Source organism: Dryobates pubescens, chromosome 28 (genome assembly GCF_014839835.1).
Source record: "Dryobates pubescens isolate bDryPub1 chromosome 28, bDryPub1.pri, whole genome shotgun sequence".
Lineage (NCBI taxonomy): Eukaryota > Metazoa > Chordata > Aves > Piciformes > Picidae > Dryobates > Dryobates pubescens.
The window spans coordinates 2,967,090-2,988,177 of record NC_071639.1 but is presented as its reverse complement, the minus strand read 5'-3'; the positions used below and the strand labels follow the sequence as shown (position 1 = coordinate 2,988,177).

The following is a 21,088-nucleotide window of genomic DNA, read 5'->3' as shown; positions in this document are numbered from 1 at the left end:
TTTTGGATTTTGAGGGGTTTTACCATTTGGGGGGTTGCCCTTTTGGACTTTTTTGGGGGGTGTTGTAATTTGCAGGGGTTCTGCCCTTCAGGATTTCAAGAAGAGCTTGCCCCTTTGGGGGAGGGGGGTTTTCCTTTTGGATTTGGAGGGGGGAGAGGGGTGCCATCCTGGGGTTCTGGAGCTTTTTAATGAGCCTCTGAACCTCAGAAGTGTAAGGAAATAGCAAGTTCTTAGGGCCTAAAGATAGCCTAAAGAAGGCTCCTTTCTGCTTAAACACCCAGGCCATGCACTGCCTTCTCTGTCTTAATTCTTGCACAAAGAAATGCAAATTTAATCAGATGCCTGCTGATGACTCTAGCCGGGGTAAGCAAGCAGGTGAGAGAGAATGTAAAGGAAGGGCAGGAGGGACACCGGCACAAAGAAGCCACAGCCATCTCCGATGCAGAATTCCTAAGGATTAGGCAGTAAACAGAAACCAGCTTTCCCTGGATTCCTCCTCGGCGAGGTCTTTTTAAGGCAGTAAACTGGAGGATAAAGATACTGTGATCTGGGATTTCTAAAACCCCACACCAATAAAACAAAGGCTTCAGCAGGAGCGAGGAAGAAACCAGAGAATTATCAGGGAAGTTACCAAAATCCCTTGACTGGCAGCTGGGAGCCTGCAGAACCAGGTCCAAAGCAAGGTGTTCAATCCCACGGGCAACTGTGCTGGGGCGGTTCTCTGTCCTGTTTGCTCTGTCAATAACCAACAGCAAATAGCCAGCAAGTCCAGAGGGGCTGGAATTGTAGGGGTGTGTGGGCAACAGCAAGTACAACTGCTAATGTAACAAGATCATGATCAAACAGGAGTTATTCCTGAAGTACCAAAAGCTGAAGAGCAGCAAAAAGTATGGGGCAACTGTGCCCTGGGCTGCCAGCTGCATCCTGGACTGCATCAAAAGCAGCGTGGGCCACCAGGTCAAGGGAGGGCATTCTGCCCCTCTGCTCTGCTGAGACTCCACTGCATCCAGTTCTGGGGCCCCCAGCACAAAAAGGGCATGGAACTGTTTGGGAGGGTCCAGAGAAGGATGATCAGAGGGCTGGAGAACCTCTCCTATGAAGACAAGCTGAGGGATGTGGGGTTATTCAGCCTGGAGAAGAGGAGGCTTAGAGCAGCATTTCAGTACCTGAAGGCAGGCTGGGAAGGGACTGTTTAGAAGGGTTTGCAGTGAGCAACAGGACAAGGGGCAATGGTTTGAAACTGGAGCAGGGCAGATTTAAGTTGGACATAAGGAAGTTCTTTACTTGAGGGTGGTGAGACACTGGATCAGGTTGCCCAGAGAAGTTGTGGATGCCTCATCCCCGGAACTGTTATAGACCAGGCTGGATGAGGCCTTAGGCAACCTGGGCTAGTGGGAGGTGTCCCTGTCCAAGGCAGGGGGGTTGGAACTAGATGGTCTTGAAGGTCCCTTCCAACCCAACCCATTCTATGATCTCATGTGTTTAACTTTGATTTTTCAATCCACCTGTTGAATCTTGAATTTTATCACACTCTACAACTACCTGAAGTGAAGTTGCAGTATGGTGGAGGTCAGGCTTTTCTCCCAGGCAACTTGGGACAAGAGGAGGTCATAGGCTGGACTTGATGACCTCAGAGGTCTATTCCAGCCTCAGTAATTCTGTGATTTTCTCTGGCATTTGCTTCAGTTCCCAGCTGCCTAACATTTTTAGCTGAGGGGTCACGATGCAAACACTTCACACTCAAGTGCAAGGGCTGTTCTGTGTGGGTTTTAAACACGCATTCATTCCCTTCAAACAGGTTTTCTTTCTAACTCTCTTCATTTCAACATCCCAGAATAAGACTGTCCTCTCAATTACTCAAAGCTGATTGCAGCTGACAGGTGAAGAATAGGTATTTCAAGTAATGGATGTCCAAACCCCCCTTCCCTGACACACAAGCTATCTATCCTTTTTTTCTCCCATTCCCATTCCCATGCTTAAGCAAACAGAGGGAGATGTTTATAGTTAACATCTGGACACTATCACCACCCAACAGATTACTTCAGTATTCCTATCCAAGGCTCCATACATTTCACTATTAATCACAAGTGCTACTCTTCCAGGTTCACAGCCTCATCCCCCAGCCCACAAAGCTCAGCCCCAATGATTTTCAAGTACATAGTTTCTGTCAAATTGAAAGTGATGCAGAGCCTCCCCTCTGCTGAAGGCTCGTAAAGAACATCTGTGCAGCCTCTCCAAACAAGAGTAAAATCCTACCCTTCCCAAATGCTGGTCACTTAAGGCAACTCCTTGTTGAACAGTTGACAGAAACACCAATAAATCAGCAGAAGAACTGCACATTTGGAGTACAAACTCAAGCAATACAGATAAGGAAGCCCGAGGGAACAGCCAACACCCCCAAGAAAACTGTTCAGTGTTTCTACTTCAGCGTGTTTAAAATAACCTATAAAGTGAGCCTGGTGGTTAACTGCTGCTGTGCAGGCACAGGACACAGAGCAGCGAGGAACTTGCTCATCCCTGGAAAGGGCTGCAGACCTGGAAGCACTTCATGCCTTCAAGATGACTCAGGTGGTGATGTGAACCTACCCTGCAGTGTTTAACCAAACTGGCACACAGGGATTTCAAAGGAAAGGAGAGGGGGAAGGGAAAAAAGAAAGGGGAAAAGTGCTGAGAACAACACAGCACCTCAGAATGCAACTCATTCCTGCTTAAGCAGCTCTTCAGTCTGGAGAGGAGAAGGCTCCCAGGAGACCTCATTGTGGCCTTCCAGGATCTGAAGGGGGCTACAGGAAAGCTGGGGAGGGACTTCTGAGAGTGCTAGGGAGTGATGGGACTGGGGGGGGATGGAGCCAAACTAGAAATGGGGAGACTGAGACTGGATGTGAGACAGAAGTTGTTCCCCATGAGGGTGGTGAGAGCCTGGCACAGGTTGCCCAGGGAGGTGGTGGAAGCCTGGAGGTGTTTGCAGCCAGGCTGGATGTGGCTGTGAGCAACCTGCTGTAGTGTGAGGTGTCCCTGCCCATGGCAGGGGGGTTGGAACTGGCTGAGCCTTGAGCTCCCTTCCAACCCTGACAATTCTGTGATTACACTGAGTTTACCACAGGAAAAAGCTGAACAGCTTGGCCATTAACAGCATCCAAACTCAGCAACTACTAACAGAACGAGAATCACAGAATCACCACAGGTAGTATGATGCTACAAGCCAATACTAAAAAAGTACATTTGGCTGACAATTTCTCACTGCCAGGTTCCAGCCAGAGAAGAAAAAAAACCCTCCTCTTTCCATTCCATGTCATTACACCCATCTCTTCAGCCTGTGTTTACCAGGGGAATTCTATTCCCTTTCATTACCAAGCTCTGTTTCAACCGATTTAGAAATCCAGATCATTACACTCTAAAGGTTTTGCTCTCACCTGGAGCCTGCCCTTACTCTGCACTTACATGTGTACACAAATTACAGCTTCATATATGTGTGTAGCAAGGAGATGCAGGAAGGCTTGTCTTGACTGGGGTTACTTTGCCACACTGCTGAAAGGGAAGGCAGCGAGGAGGAGGAAAGCCAACCCCACAGAGACTTACAAACTCAGGAAACACCTATACATATGTATCTATATATCTACCTATATGTTTATAGATATATATAAGGGGGTTTTTTGCACTGAACAAGGCTGCACATAGAAAGTATTCACACCCTGATGAGCTGGCAGGCCTGTGGAATTAGCTTGCAGTTTCTAATATCTTCACAGGTTCACTGAGAATGGATTACTAGTCAAAACTGAGCAAAAAACCAGAGCATTTGTGTGGCTCTTCTGGACTGCATAAGGGAAAGACTGAAAAGATTACATTTTGGTTGTGAAAAAGAGGAAAAGCCTCTCTGGCTGGAATGTTTTCTTAGTCTGAAAAACTGAACACTGAGTCACAGAATAGTTTGGGTTGGAAGGGACCTCTCCAAAGGTCATCCAGTCTATCCTCTCTGCAAGTCAGCAGGGACATCCTCCACTAGATCAGGTTGCTCAGAGCCTTGTCAAGCCTGACCTTGAATAGCTCAAGGGATGGGACCTCAACTGCATCACTGGGCAACCTGCTGCAGTGTTCCACCACCCTCATGGTGAAGAACTTGTTCCTAATATCCAAGCAAAATCTCCTCTGCTCTAATTTCAAGCAAAATCTGCTCTGCTCTAATTTCAACCCATTGCCCCTTGTCCCATCACTGCAGGCCTTTGGAAACAGCCCCTCTGAAGCCTTGCCTGGATGCTTTCTTGTATGACCTGCCCTAGGTGACCCTGCTTTGGCACAGGGGTCAGACTCACTGTACAGAGGTCCCTTCCAATCTCTACCATTCTGTGACTCCACGCATATTTTAAAAGCATTTCTTCCAGAGGAATCAGAAGCTGGACAAAACATAAAACTGCTTTTGGGATTGCAGATCATGAGGTTTTAACAAATTGTCCCCCTAAAGCACTTTAAGCAGACAGCACTGAGAACTTCTCTCTGCTGCAGGAACTCATGAACTCGGCCACATTTCCTCACTGCTCTCCTGGCTGCTAGGAGCTTTCAGATTTAAAAGGCCAGGTAAACAGGGTAATGCTGGGAAAAAGGAGGCAACTGATACTCCTCATTGTGCTTTTACTCCAATTTAATACCACACAGATAACACAAATATAATAATGTGACAAAACATCAAATGAGAGCATTTTCCCAATTAATGGCTAAGGGACAAGTCTCCTCTCTTGGAATAGAATCATAGAATCAGTCAGGGTTGGAAGGGACCACAAGGGTCATCTAGGTCCAACCCCCCTGCCATGGGCAGGGACACCCCACACTAGATCAGGCTGGCCAGAGCCTCATCCAGCCTGGGCTTAAACACCTCCAGGGATGGGGCCCCAACCACCTCCCTGGACAACCCATTCCAGGGCTTCACCACTCTCATGGGGAAGAACTTCCTCCTCACCTCCAGCTTCATTCCATTCCCCCTAGTCCTATCACTCCCTGAGATCCTGAGCAGTCCCTCCCCAGCCTTCCTGTAGCCCCCTTCAGATACTGGAAGGCCACAGTTAGGTCACCTGGGAGCCTTCTCTTCTCCAGACTGCACAGCCCCAACTCTTTCAGTCTGTCCTCATAGGAGAGGTGCTACAGCCCTCTGCTCATCCTCGTGGCCCTTAAGAGCATATTCCTCATTTTCAGAATCACAGATTGTTAGGGGTTGGAAGGGACCTCTAGAGATCATTGAGTCCAACCCCCCTGCCCTAAGCAGGATGACCCAGGGTAGTCTGCACAGGAATGCATCCAGGTGGCATTTGGAAGCCTCCAGAGAAGGAGACTCCACAACCCCTCTGGGCAGCCTTCACCAGGGCTCTGCCACCCTCACTGTATAGAAGTTTCTCCTCATGATAAGATGAAACCTTCTCTGTTCCAGTTTGTATCCATTGTTCCTTGTCCTATTGCTGTGCACCACCAAAAAGAGCTTGGCCCCCTCCACTTGACACCCACCCCTCAGCTATTGATAGATACTGATCAGATCCCCTCTCAGTGCCACGTGTCTGCATGTTTCAAACCACCTCATTGGCCCAAATATTGTGCTGAGAAATGTTACACCAACAAATTCTAACTAACTTACTCAACTGTAAGACAAACCATGGGTGACCTGATGACCTCTCAATAAACACCCAACGTGCCAAAACCTGAAGGGAACCCCTGAAGGCGTTCAAAAGACACAGAGATGTGTTTCGCTACGGGACACGGTTTAGCACCAGACTTGTTGGGTTAGAGAATGCTCGGACTTAATGATCTTAAAAGGTCTTTTCCAACCAAAACAATTCTGGGAATAAAACAATATTCAGGAGGTGAAATATATCCTGGCAAGACATTTGAAGCATGGCTGCAAGATATTTGAAGCACACGACCTCGGTTTCTAACCTGAGGGACTAAAACAGATAAATAAGCTGATAAAATGAAACCTGAAGCTTCAAACAGATAAATAAACTGAAATTAGGGGGATTAAAAGAAAAACTCAGAACTTAAATACTGTCTTTTTTCTTTATTCCTTGTATCCCTAAATCATTTGAAAAGCTACACCTAGGTATCCCAAAACGACACTAAAGGAGTCACAAATAAACACAACCTGCACTTTGAAACAACAAAAACCAAAACCCACACTTAAAAGAGGTTTACATAGAATACATAGAATAAACCAGGTTGGAAGAGACCTTCAAGATCATCGTGTCCAACCCATCAACCAATCCAACACCACCCAAACAACTAACCCATGGCACCAAGCACCCCATCAAGTCTTCTCCTGAAAGCCTCCAATGATGGTGACTCCACCACCTCCCCAGGCAGCACATTCCAATGTGCAATCACTCTCTCTGTATAGAACTTTTTCCTAACATCCAGCCTGAACCTCCCCTGGCGCAGCCTGAGACTGTGTCCTCTTGTTCTGGTACTGGCTGCCTGGGAGAAGAGACCAACATCCGTCTGTCTACAACCTCCCTTCAGGTAGTTGTAGAGAGTAATAAGGTCACCCCTGAGTCTCCTCTTCTGCAGGCTAAGCAACCCCAGCTCCCTCAGCCTCTCCTCACAGGGCTTATGTTCCAAACCCCTCACCAACTTTGTTGCCCTTCTCTGGACTCATTCCAGCAAGTCAACCTCCTTCCTAAACTGAGGGGCCCAGAACTGGACACAGGACTCGAGGTGCAGTGCAGTGTACAGGGGCAGAATGACCTCCCTGCTCCTGCTGGCCACACTGTTCCTGATGCAGGCCAGGATGCCATTGGCCCTCTTAGCTGCCTGGGCACACTGCAGGCTCATGTTCAGACTACCGTCAACCAGCACCCCCAGGTCCCTCTCTGCCTGGCTGCTCTCAGCCACTCTGACCCCAGCCTGTAGCTCTGCATGGGGTTGCTGTGGCCAATGTGCAGAACCTGGCACTTGGATGTGTTCAATCTCCTGCCCTTGGCCTCTGCCCATCTGTCCAGCCTGTCGAGGTCCCTCTGCAGAGCCTCTCTCCCCTCCAGCAGATCAACTCCTGCCCCCAGCTTGGTGTCGTCAGCAAATTTACTGATGATGGACTCAATGCCCTCCTCCAGATCATCAATAAAGATGTTAAAGAGCATGGGGCCCAGCACTGCTCCCTGGGGCACACCACTGGTGCCTGGCTGCCAGCTGGATGTGGCACCATTCACCACCACTCTCTGGGCTCAGCCTCCAGCCAGTTCCTAACCCATCGCAGTGTGCTCCCATCCAAGCCATGGGCTGACAGCTTGGCCAGGAGTTTGCTATGGGGAACGGTGTCAAAGGCCAAAAAAAAACCAAACACAAAACTAACAGAAGAGTAATCCAGGAAGTCAGGTATCCAGACAAAATAGATTTACAATAGATTTTAAATACTTAAATAGCTTTAAATAAACTTCAAATAAAATGGATTAAAAAAAAAACCCATACACAACCAAACAAACAGAAGAGTAATTCAAGAAGTCAGGTACCCAGTCAAAACAGATTTAAAGTACTTACATATATAGATTGAAATAAACTTAAAAGAGATTTAAAGCCCAAACACAGCACAACTAACAAAAGAGCAAGTCCAGAATTCAGGTATCACAGAATCACCAAGGTTGGAAGAGACCTCAAAGATCATCAAGTCCAACCTGGCACCCAACACCTCATGGCTGCTAAACCATGGCACCAAGTGCCACATGCAATCCCCTCCTGAACACCTCCCAGTCAAAACAGATTTAAAGCACTTAAAGAAATGGATTTAAATGAACTTAAAATAGATTTAAAACCCAAACACAGCACAACTAACAAGAGAGTAATTCCAGAGTTCAGGTGTCCAGTCAAAATAGCCTTAAAATAGATTTAAAACACTTAAATAGATTTAAATACACTTAAAATAAAGTAGATTTTGCACCCAAACACAGCACCAACTGACAACAGAGTAATTCCAGAATTCAAGTATCCAGTCAAAACAGATTTAAAGTACTTAAATAAGAAGATATAAATAAACTTAGAAGAGATTTAAAACCCAAACACAGCACAACTAACAAAAGACTAATTCAACAAGTAAGGTATCCAGTCAAAATAGACTTAAAATAAAACAGAGTTAAAATACTTAAATAAGAAGATTTAAATTAACTTAAAATAAAATGGATTTAATAAACCAAATACAGCACAACAAAAGAGTAATTCCAGGAGTTCAGGTATCTAGTCAACATAGATTTAAAATAAAATAGGTGTAAAACACTTAAATAAATAGATTTGGCCACAGCAACCCCAGGCAGTGCTACAGGCTGGGGTCAGAGTGGCTGAGAGCGGCCAGGCAGAGAGGGACCTGGGGGTGCTGGTCGATGGTAGGCTGAACATGAGCCTGCAGTGTGCCCAGGCAGCCAAGAGGGCCAATGGCATCCTGGCCTGCATCAGGAAGAGTGTGGCCAGGAGGAGCAGGGAGGTCATTCTGCCCCTGTGCACTGCACTGGTTAGGCCACACCTTGAGTCCTGTGTCCAGATCTGGGCTCCTCAGTTTAGGATGGAGGTTGACTTGCTGGAAGGTGTCCAGAGAAGGGCAACAAAGTTGGTGAGGGGTTTGGAACACAGCCCTGTGAGGAGAGGCTGAGGGAGCTGGGGTTGCTTAGCCTGGTGAGGAGGAGACTTAGGGGTGACCTTCTTGCTCTCTCCAACTCCCTGAAGGGAGGTTGTAGCCAGGTGGGGTTTGGTCTCTTCTCCCAGGCACCCAGCACCAGAACAAGAGGACTCAGTCTCAAGCTGTGCCAGGGGAGGTTTAGGCTGGAGGTTAGGAGGAAGTTCTCCACAGAGAGAGTGATTGCCCATTGGAATGTGCTGCCTGGGGAGGTGGTGGAGTCACCATCACTGGAGGTGTTCAGGAGGAGACTTGATGGGGTGCTTGGTTGCATGGTTTAGTTGGTTGGGTGGTGTTGGATGATAGGTTGGACTCAATGATCTTGAAGGTCTCTTCCAACCTGGTTTATTCTATTCTAAATGAACTTAAAATTAAATGGGTTTAATAAACCAAACACAGCAGAACAAAAGAGTAATCCCAGAGTTCAGCTATCCAGTCAACATAGATTTAAAATAAAACAGATATAAAACACTTAAATAGATTCAAATGACCTTAAAATTAAATGGGTTTAATAAACCAAACACATCACAACAAAAGAGTAATTCCAGAAGGCAGGTCTCCAGTCAAAATAGCTTTAAAGTAGTTAAGATAAAATAGATTTAAAAACCAAGCACAGCACAACTAACAAAAGCAATTCAAGCAGCCAGGTACCCAGTCAAACTAGATCTAAAATACTTCAATAAGAAGATTTAAATAAACATCAAGTAAAATAGATTTAAAAGCCAAACACAGCACAACTAACAAAAGCAATTCCAGAAGCCGGGTATCCAGTCAAAACAGATTTAAAGGACTTAAACAAATGGATTGAGATAAACATAACATAAACTAGATTTAAAATCCAAACACAACCAAACTAACAAAAGAGTAATTCCAGAAGTCAGGTATCCAGTCAAAATGTTTCCTCCTGAGGTGTTTTGAAGTCATTTGGACTCCAGCCATGATTGGTTTTTCATACCTTTTTTCTCCCCACCCCCCCTTCCTTCTGGTTAACATTCATCAGTCATTCTTCTTGTTCCAGAACAAGTGTTTACACACAAAAGCAGGCACACAGCTCCACCTCAATACATTGAGTAACCAGCATGTAATAATTAGAATGAACATACCATCACTTAATTGCAGCAGCACTTGGGTTGAAAGTATCCCACAACGTCTCATAAGGCAGGGGAATTAAGTTCATGACAGGGCAGTTGAGCAACGGCTCTCTTTTGCTAGTCAATTAATAATGTAATCACATGTTTTTAGTAAGTGGCAGCAGAAATAAATGACTTCCTGGCAAAGGCAAGGGGCTGATCTTTCACAGATTGGCTGGTAAAAAAATAAAACAGGAAAAAAAAGTAGCTTCCTATTACCTGTAGTAGTGAGCAAAGAATTTAATCATCACACAGCACCCATCTCCAAGAAATTCAGTCTCTCAGTTCTGGTACTGAGGCATGCTCTTGGTGCATCACCATAAGTATCAGCCAATCCCATGTATATTCACTCATCTGAGAAAGAGCTAACGCCTGGCAAGCCCATACACAGCACCTTCGAGCTTAAAACAAGTTTTTACATGTTAAAACCACTTAACATCCACAGAATCATAGAACTGTCAGGGCTGGAAGGGACCTCAAGGCTCAGCCAGTCCCAGCACCCCTGCCATGGACAAGGACACCTCACACTGCTGCAGGTTGCTCACAGCCACAGCCAGCTTGGATGCAAAAAACTCCAGGCAGGAGGCTGCCACCACCTTCCTGGGCAGCCTGTGCCAGGCTCTCACCACCCTCATGGGGAACAACTTCTTCCTCACATCCAATCTCAATCTACCCATTTCTAGTGTTTTTCCATTCCCCCCAGCCCTATCACTCCCTGACACCCTCAAAAGTCCCTCCCCAGCTTTCTTGTAGCCCCCTGCAGATATTTGAAGGCCACAATTAGGTCTCCTCAGAGCCTTCTCTTCTCCAGACAGAACAGCCCCAATTTCCGCAGTCTGTCCTCACAGCAGAGCAGCTCCAGCCCTCTGCTCATCCTCATGGCCCTTCTCTGGACACCTTCCAGCACCTCCAGATCCTTCCTGTAATAGAAGCTCCAGAACTGGATGCACTTCTCCAGGTGGGATTTCACCAGAACAGAGTAGAGGGGGAAGAAGATAACTGTTTGGGTCTTTTTTAACCCTGGACTATAACACCAGAGAATATCCTTCAGACCTCATCCACACTCAAAGGTTGGTTGGTTTGTTTCGCACACCTGCCATTGAGTAATTCAGGAGGTGGGGGGAAAAAAACCACCACCACCACACAAACCTATTAGCAAACACAGCTATGCCAGCAAAAAATCCTAATGCAGTGCCCAGTTTTAAGCCTGCAGGAAAAATAATTTACAGCCACGGCTTATTCTGCTTGAGAAAGTGATTCCATGTGAGCAGCCTAAGGTGGCCTTATTGCTGTAAGGTTTGCTGTTCAGCTTTGGGGGGTCCTCCTGCCTTTCAGCAGTGGCCAGCACTTCTCTCTCTGCTCCATAAGGATACTCCACGCAGTGCTTTAAGGATACATAGAATCAAAGGGTTGTTTTGGTTGGAAAAAGCCTCCAAGATCATCAAGTACAACAATCAACCTAACACCACCCTGGCCACTAAACCACATCCCAAAGTGCCACTGCCCCCCTGCTGAGGCTTCAGTCCAGCAGCCTCAGTTCTACAACCCCTTTATCTATCCAAAGCAGAAATGACATTGATTAATAACTCCACAGAATGTTTAGTCTGAGGTCCTTCAAATACAACAAATCACAGCACTGTGCCATTATTTCATGGAACCACAGAATGGTTTGGGTGGGAAAAGACCTCAAAGTTCCAGCCCCCTGCCATGGGCAGGAACACCTCCTACCAGCCCATGTTGCTCAAAGCCTCATCCAGCCTGGCCTTGAACACCTCCAGGAACAGAGCATCCACAAACTCCCTCCTGGGCAACCTGTTCCAGTGTCTCACTACCCTCACTGGAAAGAATTTCTTTGTCATCTCCAGGCTCAGTCTCCCCTCTTCCACCTCAAAGCCATTGCCCCTCAGCCTGTCACTCTCAGCCCTTGTCAAACGTCCCTCCCCAGCAATCCTGGAGGCCATTTCCGATACTGGAAGCCACTATAAGGTCTCCCACACGCCACCAATGTCAGCTTTTCAAGTCTGAGGGTACATGTGCAGGTACTTACAATAAACCCTACACCAAACAGCCATTTTTTTGGTTATATTTGGTGATTTAAATCCTGGGGCTGCCTGGGGCTTTTCTTTTCTTGCTTTGCTTAAACCCAGCACTGAGTTGACACAACTACTGCTAGCTTCTTGTTTAGGAGGAGATTTCAATGTTTCTGTTAGCTTCCAATATGTATAAAACATGACTTTCAACTACATAGCTTCCTGGAAAGAGTAGACTGTAAGTGACTTCTAACTACATGGCAAGCACACACTGTAAGGTGACTTCAAATAGGGTAGTTAGCATCGTTTTAACTACATGGTTTAAAGTCTAAGTCACCTATAGTCAAGGCTCACCAGGAAGCAGCATGAAGTAATGGCCTTTCTGACCTACAAAATGAGGTGCAACAGGACCTTATGCTCTGTCTCATGCTATGGAAATCTCAGCACCACCATTGAGGCCATACAGCTTTGAGCTGTACCAAGGGAGGTTCAGGTTGGGTGTTAGGAAAAAAGTTCTTCACAGGAAGGGTTATCAAGCACTGGAACAGGCTGCCCAGGGAGGTGGTAGAGTCACCATCCCTGGAGATGTTCAAAAGTTGTGTGGATGTGGTGCTGAGGGATGTGGTTTAGTGGCAGGGTTGTGAGCTCTGGATGAGTAGTTGGACTTGAGGACCTCAAAGGTCTCTTCCAACCTCAACAGTTCTATGATTCTGATTACCACTCCTCACCTGGCTCACCCTGGCCTTCAGAAACCACAGCCATTTTTCTTCTTCTACCCACATCCACATGGGCAATGCTATTTAACACCCCAAGGGCTGGGGAAGGGTGGATCATGCAGGGGAAAAGGTGAAACCGCAGGTGCCAGCTCTAAACCGGTTCCAGCTGCACCCCAAACTGGGTGTCACAACATCTTCTAATTCTAGCCTGGTATCTAGGTGCCACCTCCTCCAAGGCCTTTCCTGCTTGCCATCAGCCCTGCTGTCTACCAAGTGCCATGAGCAGGCCACTTCTTGCTCATACAGTCACATAACAAGTGCCCTGGCTACCCGCTGTGATGAAAGAGCATCTTTCAGCCCAGGCTACCCAAGGATGCATGGCACGGAAAGAGACACTAGCACCACGGCATTAGTTTGCATGCAGTCAACCACAACACAGCCTCAACCACCCTCACCCAGTCTAACCCCTCCAGCTCCAGAGGGATGGCCAAACCTCTCCTCCCACCCCTCCTTGTATCCTCCTGCCTCCTCTTTGCATTTCCTTGAGTGAGCAAGGCGCTGCACGGCGAGCAGAGCACACAGCCAACGTGACTCAGACCAACAGAGGTTCACCTTATGTGAGCTGGGCTGTAATTACAGCTTGCTGCCAAACCCAGCCAGCCCACCATCAGCCTTCATCCTCCTGTACATCACATTTATGTGACCACACATCTGCAAGGCAGCTAAACTCACCAACCAACAGGAAATGAATGCCAAGCCCCGGCTTTCCTCCAAGAAGATTCACCCAAAGCTAAACCAACTCACCCACAGGCCACACGGCAGCCAGATCCAGCTCTGGCAAAGACCTGAGAGCTACTCCAGCAATGGAGATGCCTCCCTCTGCAGCAGCAGTAACTTAAATTGGCTTCATGGCGTTGGTGGAGTGTAACTGAGGCTCCAAACCTGAGTGCACACTCCTGGCAGTAGCACTACAAAGGCTTCTTTCCATGACAATAACCAACGATGAGAGATGGGATCTCATCAGCACAAGAAAACACAAGGTGTGTCCTGACCGACCCTGTTATCAGGACTAAAGTAATGGTTTTGGAAGCTTCCTGTTACACATTCAAACAGCATCCCTGTCGCAAAAGGAAGAGCAGGGATTTCACCCAAACAGATGCTAATGCAAAGCAAAGTTAACACTTAGTGACAAATCCAACTCCCGAGAGGTAAGATGACCTAAAAGTCTTCCAGCTAAAGAGGTCATACCAAGACACCAGAAAGACTCCGGAGCAAGAAACCACCACACAGCAGCGTTTGCAGATCGCCGCATGTTGTTAATCCAGATACTGCCAATCTTTGCATGTAAGAGGATAAACTCCTTTTAACTCACTTGTAGTAAGAGCATTTCAGAAAGGGGAGACAGACCACGGTGGTAAGCATTAAAGAGGTTCTTTCTCTCAGACATGCAGCACGAGGTCATGAGTCCTTCCAGAGCCCTGCTCAAAAGTTCTCTGCCCGCCAGAAGGGCTGCTTAAAGGCTCTGCCCTTTCCAAGAACCCTGCTGTCCACTGACACAACCACTCCACAGACCACCCTTTCACCACAAGACCTCAGCTCTTCACTAAGGAAATCCTTCCAGAAATACATCAGCTCACAACCACGAGTGGGACAAATGGTCCAGCAAAGCAAAGCAAGTGCCAGAAACAATCACACTACAGAAATCGTTACGAAGCACTAAGTAAATCTATCAGCAGCTGTCTCTTGGATACTCAGCACAGAAGAACTGGGAAAGAGAGAAAGCTGATAAGGGATGATATTGGAATGGTAACTTCCTAGCAAGTGGCTGCAACTGGATTTCTCTGACAAGAAAAGGAATAGTTGAGAGAGGGTGGAAAAAAATTCCACATGGCTTGAGGAAGGTAAATGGAGATAAATTATTAACCACCTCTTAATACAAGAGCTAGGAGATACTAAATGCAATTAGCAATTTCAACTAATAAAGAGCCATAGCTTTTTTCCACACAACACAGAGATTCCTTGTCACAAAGCGAGGCTAATGCTAAAAGCAATCCAGGCTGAAGACGTCATTAGGCACAATCACAGTGACAAGAATCCACTTAAAACATTAAATACCAGCACACTGCCTCAGTGCACAGACAGTACTCAGAGGCACTCAACTCACCTTGCCAAAAGCCCTTCCCCCTTGAGAGCCCACCACCAGGGGCAGAGCCAGGAAAATTCCACCTTGAGCAGTTATTTACACTGTATAATTGCAATATTGCTTCCGAAAGCCATCTCTGAGCCAACGCTGCCAGGAGAGGAGCTGAATATACAAAGGGAAGGAAAACACCTGGGAAGCAGGGCGGGGGGAATGCAAGAAAATAACTTCACTTTTAATTCCACTCATCCTCCAGGTGATTTGTCAATACATTTTAACAGATTGGGGAGGGAAAAACCACCAAACCATTGGCAAGTGCCTTCTGCATGCACACCTACCGGCACCGCTGTCTCCTGTGCGCCACATGCAAACCGTAGCACATTCGAGCATTCAAAGACAGAAGGAAGAGACTTCTGCTGTTTTCTGACAGCAAAGGGCTAATCTGAGTTTAATGACTTCAAAGCATTTTACAAGATTATTTCCAAACCCCTTGATTTCTTCTACTACATGATAATGAATTTAAGACTCGAGATACTCGTAGTACGCTTTTCATTCGTTCCTCTGCAAGCTTAATTACACAGTTCTCAGAAAAGAAATAGTATCTTCTACTTCAGAGCCACAAAAATGGTTAGGGGAGGGGAAAAGACTGAGGGAGCTCAAGGCTTTTTAGCTTAGAGAAGAGGAGACTAAGGGGAGACCTCATTCATGTTGATAAAGATGTGCAGGGTGAGTGCCCAGAGGCCGGAGCCAGGCTCTGCTGGGTGATGCCCAATGCTATCACAAGGGGCAGTGGTGGAAGCTGAGGCAGAGGACGTTCCACGAGGAAAGAACATGAGGAAAGTGTGACAGAACACTGGAACAGGCTGCCCAGGGGGGTTGTGGAGTCTCCCTGTCTGGAGATATTAAAAACCTGCCTGGATGTGTTCCTCTGTGGCCTGCTCTAGGTGACCCTGCTCTGGCAGGGGGTTGAACTGGACGAGCTTTCAAGGTCCCTCTCAACCCCTAATATTCTGTGAAGATCAGATTTCTGAGTTAGATTCTCTCCTAAAGAGAGGCTAAAGGCGGGGGGAAATAGATTAATGCAGAAATATTTACCCTTGCCTACTCATTTGTGACACCACAGCTACTTTCTGCATGAGAATGGCTGAGGAATAACAACTCCAATGACTACTTTTATTTGTACTCTCATAAAGTACAGGCATAAAACAGAGGACTCTATGTTTGACATCACTATCAATATGAGCTGAAATACCACAACTGAACAGCTTCAGGTAGGCTGATGTGTTTCTAGAATGGTTATCCTTGCATTTTTAATTGAGTATTAAACCCACAGAGCATGGAAGGCAGGGCCATACAGCTTTCCATCAGCTGGCTCACAAGCCAGCATCACAAAGGTGGTGAGAGACTGGCACAGGTTGCCCAGGGAGGTGGTGGAAGCCTCATCCCTGGATGTTTTTAAGGCCAGGCTGGACGTGGCTCTGAACAACCTGATCCAGTGTGAGGTGTCCCTGCCCACGGCAGGGTTGGAACTAGATGATCCTTGAGGTCCCTTCCAACCCTGACAAGTCTGTCATTCTTTTTCCCCCCCTCCAAATCTGGAAAACATGCAAAGTGCTAAAAATAATGTTTAAAAAACTAAAATAATGAATCAATTTAAGTCTGAAGTGATGGAGTTGTGTGAAAAAAACAAGCTGAACTTGTTCTTTATCGAACTGTAGGAGTTGCAGATGAAAGGAGGTGCTATATAAGGAATAGCTAGACTTCAACAGAGAACAGGCTGCCAAAACATTTTGGCCTAGATTCTGACAGGCACGCTCCCAAGTTGAAGGGTCATGGAAAGCAGCGGTGTAAAGAAACCATCTACAGAGAGCAGCAAACATTACACTGTGGATTATGGCTGGGTTGGGGGGGGGGGGGGGGGGGGGAGCAGAGAGAAGCTGCTTGGGTTTGGGTTTATTTTTGTTGTTGTTTTGGTTGTGTTGGGTTCCCCCCCCCCCCTCCCCCCCCCCCCGTTTGACATCTGTAGGGAAATAGACAGCTGCCAAAATACGAAGTGTTTGAACTACGTGCAAAGGGGGTGGGGATGATATCCCAGCACAGTTTTTAAGAGAGCAACAAATCACAGAATGTGCCTTGTTCCTTCTTCTATCTTGATGCTGCTCCTCCCTCTTGCCTCTCGTTTGCTTGCCTGGAATATGCTATGAGGAAAAGCAGAGAACCACCGTGGCAGGCACGCTCCTGAGGAAAGCCAACTTGCAAGACGCTCCTACTCTGTAATTTGCCTCGACCCCTTCATAAACATATCAAAAGTTTTTAGGAAGCATTCTGCACCTAGGAAAGATTCACTCAGGGGCAGTACAAAGCATGATAAAAAGGGGGGTGGGGAGAAAGAGATTTATGAAAAATCCAGACTGATTTAACAGCTTCAGTAACGGTGAAGAAAAATGAACAGGTTTAAATTCCTACCATCCAGACAATAAGGACACATTAAAAAAGGGAAACTGAAAATTAATTAGGTGGAAAAGTACAGGTGAGAAGAGGGGAAGCCAGTCAAAGGAGGATGCTTGGAAACCAGTAACTCCAGGGAACAGAAGGGATGACCGTGAAGGAAACACAGTGTGCCCCAAACATCTCATTGGAGGCTACAGAGAGGCCCTGCTGGCACAGGCACACAAATGCCAACCTCTGTGTCCTGCATCCAGGATAAAAGGTCTCATCATCACCAGACACACCGTGGGGACTGGTTTGGAATAAGGCATGAACCCTAACTGTGGTAGTTACAAATCCAGACCCTTCAAACCAAGATGAACCACAAATGAGTGCTCAGCAGGGCACAGCTCCCTACCTGCGGATATCTGAGCCTATTTAGCAAGAGTCTGGGCACCATACCTTCAGCTGAGTATGCTGAAAGTACCAGCTGCTAACAATTGTGTCTCCAAACCTTCAAGAAGCTCCAATTAAAAAGCCTCTGAGCACTGCAAAACATCAGTAGTTTCGATGCTTGCCAATAGAAAAATAAGTCTGTAGCTGCTACCATGCTGTAAAAATAAATTAACCAAACACTTCCTAGATGCTATTGTTCAAACCCTTGACAAGCTTCACCTCCTCTCCTCAGAAGAATACCGAGCATTCTTCTCTGCTTACCTAACAGATGCTCCACGGAATCAAACTGGCTTCTGGTGCTTGCAATTCAAAAAACCAAACAACACAAAAAACCCAACCCAGGGCTGCCTGCCTGCCACATCGTCAGTGCAAAACACCACACACCCCGTGAGTTACCAGAACTTCCTACTCTTCTTACACCAGTGAGCAAGCTCGAGAAAGCAAAAACAAGAAAGAAAGGAAAGAAAAAAAATCAAAGGCAAATATCTTTACGTAAGAGTTACCTTTGGTGCTAACACTAGCCCGATGAGTTACAGCAAAGCAAGAAGCCGTCTGATTTCAAAGGTTGTTTTGAATGAGACAACGTTAACACCGGGGCATGTGTTACTGTACCTATTCCCACACCATCCGAGCTGCGTACACGGTACACTTCTCACCCTCTCGTAGAAAGCTTGTAGCTGCTTACATAACCTCACCATTCCGAGATGCAGACATGAAATTATACAGCCCAAAGTCAATCACATCGGAAGGGTGCAACCTGCTCAAACCAACACGGCTTCTCTTACTGCTTTATCTCAAACGTCTCGATTAAAAACTAATTTAGAGGAGGACCAGGGAAGGGGGGAGGGCAAAGCCACCTAACTACACATCAGTCCTCAAGGCACACTGCGCTTCCAAGTCTCCGGAGCGTAGATACTTTTATTAATGGCCGTTTTCAAGCCTGTACCCCACGATGAAGGCTTGAAACGCTTGCCCAGCTGATGCCCCTGCTGTAATTGCAAGCGCTAGTTCAAATAAATTAAAATAAAATAGAACAAAATGAAAGCCAAGAGCCCGAAGCCCACTTCAGCTCATCCCTCGCCGAACACCGCACACAATAAGAACCCGTTCACGGCACAGCTTCGCTCACCAGCAAACGAAGAGCGCTTCACAAACTACCGCGGAGGGGCCGGGGGAGATTCGGGGCCGGGGGAGATTCGGGGCCGGGGGAGGAGTCCCCGCTGCCCGTTGCCTGCCCCTCCCCAAACCCTCTCCAGCCACAGTCCCGCCGCGGGCTCTGCCCCGAGGCTCCCCACGGGCCAACACCTCCCCGCTGGCCGCAGGCTCCCCCCGCCCGGCCCCGAGGGTTTTCAGTCTGCAAACCACCACCCCCACCACCACCCCCCGAGGTGGAGCAGGAAGGGGCGAGAAATTGGCGGCTTTCAAACACAACAGACGCCGTTCCCCGTGCGATGCCTTCCCTCCCGTTTCTCGCCCACCACTTTTTGGGTTGGGGGTGAGTATCAGCAGCCCGGGCCGTGCCTCCAGCGCCCCGGGGCGACGGGAGCTGGGGAGAGAGGGAAACGGCCGTGAGCGCCCGAGGGCTGCACCCCCCGCGCCGGGCAGGGAAACGCCGGGAAAAGTTTGAGCGGGGGAAGGGGCGGCAGCAGCTCCGGCCCCCCCGCCAGCACCACCGACACCTAGGAGGCTGGCCAAGGGAGGAGGAGGGGAAGGAAGGGGAGTTTGAGAGGTGCCCCTGCAAGCCCCGCGCCGGCAGCCTGCGGACACGCGTGGATCTCGCCCCCCCGACCGCACCGGACCCTTCGCAGCTCCACCGCCGCTCCCCGCGGACGGGAGCGGGATCCCGGCGGGGCGCCACTCGCTCACCCCCGCCTCCCCCTCCCTACCTCCTTTCCCTGGGCACGACGCGACCCCGCCGCCCCGCCCGCCCCTCACCTGGGCGTCGAGCAACAACTCACCTGCGGAGAGCTGGGCCCGGGCCGCCCCCAGCAGAGCGGGCGAGCAGCCGGCCAGCAGGGCCAGCAGCGGTAGCGAGGCGGCGGCGCCGGCCCCCCTGCCCATGCCGACTTGCCGAGAAGTTTCCCAAAGAGGCCGGGGCCAGCCCGGCGGCGGCGGGCGGAGCTCTCCTCGCCCGGCCCTGCCGCCCCGGCGCCTCGCCAGGAGACCCCCTCCCTCCGCTTGCACCGAGGGGCGCCCGCTGGCCCCGGTGCCGCCCGCTGGGGCAGCCGTCTGCGGCGCGGCGAGCGCAGCGGCACCGGCTCCCCTCGTACTCCGGAGTTACTTTGCTCGCTGGGCGAGCGAGGAGGGAGGGAGGGAAGGAAGGAGGAGCTGAACGCGCAGGTCCAACCTCCACTCCCCGGCACTTGGCAGAGGGAATGTGGGACTCGGGCCCGCAGCCCGGCGCGGGCGGAGCGGCGCCCGGCAGCGCCTCCTGCTGCAGGCGCGGGGGCCAGCACCGCCTCGGCTCGGCACGGCGCTGCCTGCCTCCGATCGGGTCGGCTCGGCTCAGCTTAGCTCGGCACTGCCTGCCTCGACTCGGCGTGACTTTCATCGGCACTGATCGGTTCTTCTCCGCTCCCGCCGGCACGACACAGCCTGGCTCAGCGCGGATCCGCTCGGCTCGGCACGGCACGGCACAGCCTAGAAGCGGCTACTGACGGCTCTGCGAGACCACCGCCGCCCATGGGGAACCTGCCGCCTCCGGGGGAGAAGCGGGAGGCGAAGGGGGACCAGGAGGCAGCCGGCGCCAGGGGATCTCTCGATCGGGGCAGGAAGAACGTCCCGGGAGGCGGATGCTGGAGCTGCGTGCGGGGGGGAAAGTCCAGCGGCCCCGGTGCCATTTGCTGGCTGCTCGGCTGCTGGAAACGCGCTACAGAGCGGGGCGAGCCGGGCGTTAGCACCGCGCAGCCTGGCTGTGCCCTCGGAGCGGAGGGAGGTTGTCTGTGCTCCCCTGGCTTTCTCCGGCTCCTCACACAGTGAAACCTCCCTGATGGGAATCGGAACCGTAGTAACGGCAGTGCCACTCATGCTGCAGTTTCCTCGCCTGACAACCAGCCTCTGGGCAGGTCCTGCTCGCCAGAGCCAGACCCCAGCTATGCCCCAGGCCCCCTTCTCTACCTCTGAATGCACCGCAGGTCCGGATGCTTCCGGAGCCTGGGATCCTAGAATCCATGTGGAATCACAGATAAAGGCACTGGAATGGCCATTTAAAGCAGAGAATCACAGAACTGTTTTGATTGGAAAAATCCCTCTAAGATCGAGTCCAACTGTCAAAATCAGCATCATTTCCTCCGGATTTTTTTAACCATTATTATTATCATCATTAGTTTTTCTTCTTAGCACGGCACCTCGTAATTAGAGATGTTGTCTAATGATGACAACAGAACCTGAGACCACTGGAAACTCACCGGGGTTTATTGCAAACTGGAAATTCAATCCAGGTTCAGCAAAGGTCTGCTGTGATTCAAAATCCTTTCCTGCCAATTGATAGGTTTGCCTCTAAACAACACAAACCTTCGTGTTTTCACAGAAAAAAACAAACAAAACGAAGCAAAGCA

The 21,088-nt window shown here is 49.0% G+C and overlaps 1 protein-coding gene across 1 annotated transcript in view; it reads right to left on the bottom strand.

Annotated features, from left to right (window-relative positions):
- PTPRK (protein tyrosine phosphatase receptor type K) overlaps positions 1–19,808 on the bottom strand; it is a 536,009-nt gene extending 516,201 nt beyond the window's left edge. Inside the window, exon 1 of the mRNA XM_054174148.1 lies at positions 19,490–19,808. Coding sequence (XP_054030123.1) covers positions 19,490–19,592 — 103 coding nt within the window. The 5' untranslated portion in view covers positions 19,593–19,808. The remainder of the gene's footprint in view (positions 1–19,489) is intronic.
- Positions 19,809–21,088: the final 1,280 nt, after the last annotated feature.